Here is a 2,464-nt window from a genome sequence, read left to right on the forward strand (position 1 = left end):
GATTTTATGCTATCCTAATTGGTATAACATAAGTAAAAAGTAGTTTAATAAAACTTTGAATGTAAGACACTAAAATATTGTGTCGTGCAGTAAAGAATACTCGGGGCAATAGGGTTAAACGAGTATAAAAGGGCACATTGTCGATTAAATTGACAGAGCCCATATGGAGACTAAATTAAGAAATCAACAAATATTTCCAGATTTGTTGTCTATACATTTCATTTTATACTTCCAGTACACAGACTAACAACAATATTAGGTTATCTTTTGTTGCTAAGCAACATGACATAAGCCATTGTTGGAACTTAGTATTACCAAAACTCTCAGGCTTTTCTATATATTAGAGTTGTTAATCTAACTGATTTTTACCAGTGATTATTCTTTGAATATGCTACGAATTCATTTCATGAATGATCTTAATATTGATTGACTCACAAAGGAATTTACTGATAGTTGACTGCCTCCGACTGTACTTTTTTGCCTTTTTGTTGGTCAAGCTAGATTTTGCAAAATTTATTTATTTCAGTTAGCTATGAAATGCAAGGTTAGGGTATACTATGGGGTGGGAGTGGTTGTACTTGTCTCATCACTTTTTGTAATAGATGTTGTGGGTTTTAAATGTAACGGCTACCCTCAATATCTATTACAAAGAATTACTAATACTTTTCTAACTAAGAAACTCACTAATCTACCCAGACTACCAACTGTACCCAAACTTACTATATACTCTTGTCTGTAGTAAATAGGTAAACAAAGCTTAACTTTAAAAAGTCAAATTAAACGTGTAATTCTCTGTTACTACCCCCAAGTTGATTTCATTTTAGGTTTTAAACCCACATTCCCCTTACAGGATTTTTTCTCTAATAAAGACTCTCCCAATTTCTCTTTGTTCGTGGCTTCTATATCTTTTCACGTGTGGAGACTGTAAGTCCTCTTATATTGGCAAAACCAAATGCCATCTGCCAGTTAGAGCCAAAGAGTATATGGGAATTTCCATGAAGACACAAAAAAAGTTGAGTAACCCCAGTGTTTCGTGTATATGCCAACAAAGTGAAAAAAACAGGACATAAACTTAACCTATCAAATTTTAATGTCCTTTGCTAAGCCAACACTGATCAGGAATTACTGATAAAAGAAACCCTCCACATCAAACAACTTTCACCAACACTGAACAGCATGCAGTCTTTGTTTAAATTGCACATTTTCTAATATGTACAGTATTTTGCTTGTTACTTATTTCATTTTTATGTTACTATAGCTTTAATTAAATTACTGTAATTCTTTTATTTTGCTTTAGATACTGAAGATGGAATCTATTGAATTCCGAAATGTTAATCTGTGTCTACTTATGTTATAAATAAACATTGTTGTTTATCTTAAGTATTGTTATCCTTTTTATTGTGAAACTTTGTTTTCCTGTGAACACATTAATTGCTCATTTTGAGTTGGTATATTTTAATCTTTAAAACTTAATATGTACAGTTTAAGAAATGGTCAAGACTCTTGGGTATCTTAGACCATTAGTAATATGATATGTATCTCTAATGAGTTTTTAAGTTGAAGAAAGAATTTTTATAGAAGGTAGAAGGCAGTGGACCATCTAATAGTATTACAAAATAGTATTGTTTCAAAACAACAATTAATTTTTATCAAAGGAGTTGATTAAATTGTTAAATATAGTTGCAGATAATTTTAACTTAATTTTCAGGTAGCATTTGCTGAAGGATACCTAGCTGCAGACCCGAAAACAAGAACTGGTTCAAAAGTGCGTCTGTTCAACCTTTTCCGTGACCTTTTAGGAATTGTATTGATACTAGCAATTCTTTTTTCCTTCATGGGTGAGCTATCTGGTATCATCAGAAGTTCTTATCTTATTTTTTTTTAGTGATATAAATTTTTGGCCTATATAACCTTTTGATCTCTAGGTTGTAAATTAGGTTCAGTAATCATGTTGGGATCATCTGTGAGTTTCATATTACATTTCTTGACATTTGTACCTGTATACAGTCTATAAATGAGAAACAGATTCACAGCTTTAAGACTACATGTTCTCTCTATGTATGCTGGTGGTTACTTAATGACAACAGTGAAGTCAGGATCATAGATATTCAAATGAATTTTTAAAAATAACAAGATTTATGTAGAACAAAAAAATTTCAACCATCACATTAACAATCCGGATATTTCTAAAAAATCCTGAAAACCTCCAGTTTTCTTCCGGAGAAACACATTTTTTAAAATTATTTATCGGATTTTGGTGTTCCATGCCATAGATAAGCGTTTATGCAATTGCGTGGTTTGTTTACATCTGGCGACAGGGCACCACCATTTTGTAGTCTCGCAATGCTTGTTGGTGTGTACGAGACCTTGTATGCTTATAATGCACATTTCATGACAGGTGAACGAGATTTTATCTCGAAAACGTGCTTTAGAAAGCGCAGTCATACTTTTGTGTTCCTTTCTA

The 2,464-nt window shown here is 32.1% G+C and overlaps 1 protein-coding gene across 6 annotated transcripts in view; it reads left to right on the plus strand.

The window, feature by feature from the left end:
- The window catches only part of LOC106465749 (ATP-dependent zinc metalloprotease YME1 homolog), a 174,194-nt gene that overhangs the window by 51,494 nt on the left and 120,236 nt on the right, over nt 1-2,464 (plus strand). For 5 of the 6 annotated variants that reach the window (XR_002612047.1, XM_022393673.1, XM_022393674.1 and 2 more), the window contains exon 8: nt 1,709-1,850. Coding sequence is in view for 5 of the 6 variants with exons in the window: in XM_022393673.1 (XP_022249381.1) it covers nt 1,709-1,850 (142 nt within the window). In the remaining variant the exon portion in view is untranslated. The remainder of the gene's footprint in view (nt 1-1,708; nt 1,851-2,464) is intronic. The other variant, XM_013925983.2, reaches the window with a different exon arrangement.

Source organism: Limulus polyphemus, unplaced genomic scaffold, assembly GCF_000517525.1.
Source record: "Limulus polyphemus unplaced genomic scaffold, Limulus_polyphemus-2.1.2 Scaffold2038, whole genome shotgun sequence".
NCBI classification, from domain to species: Eukaryota; Metazoa; Arthropoda; class Merostomata; order Xiphosura; family Limulidae; genus Limulus; species Limulus polyphemus.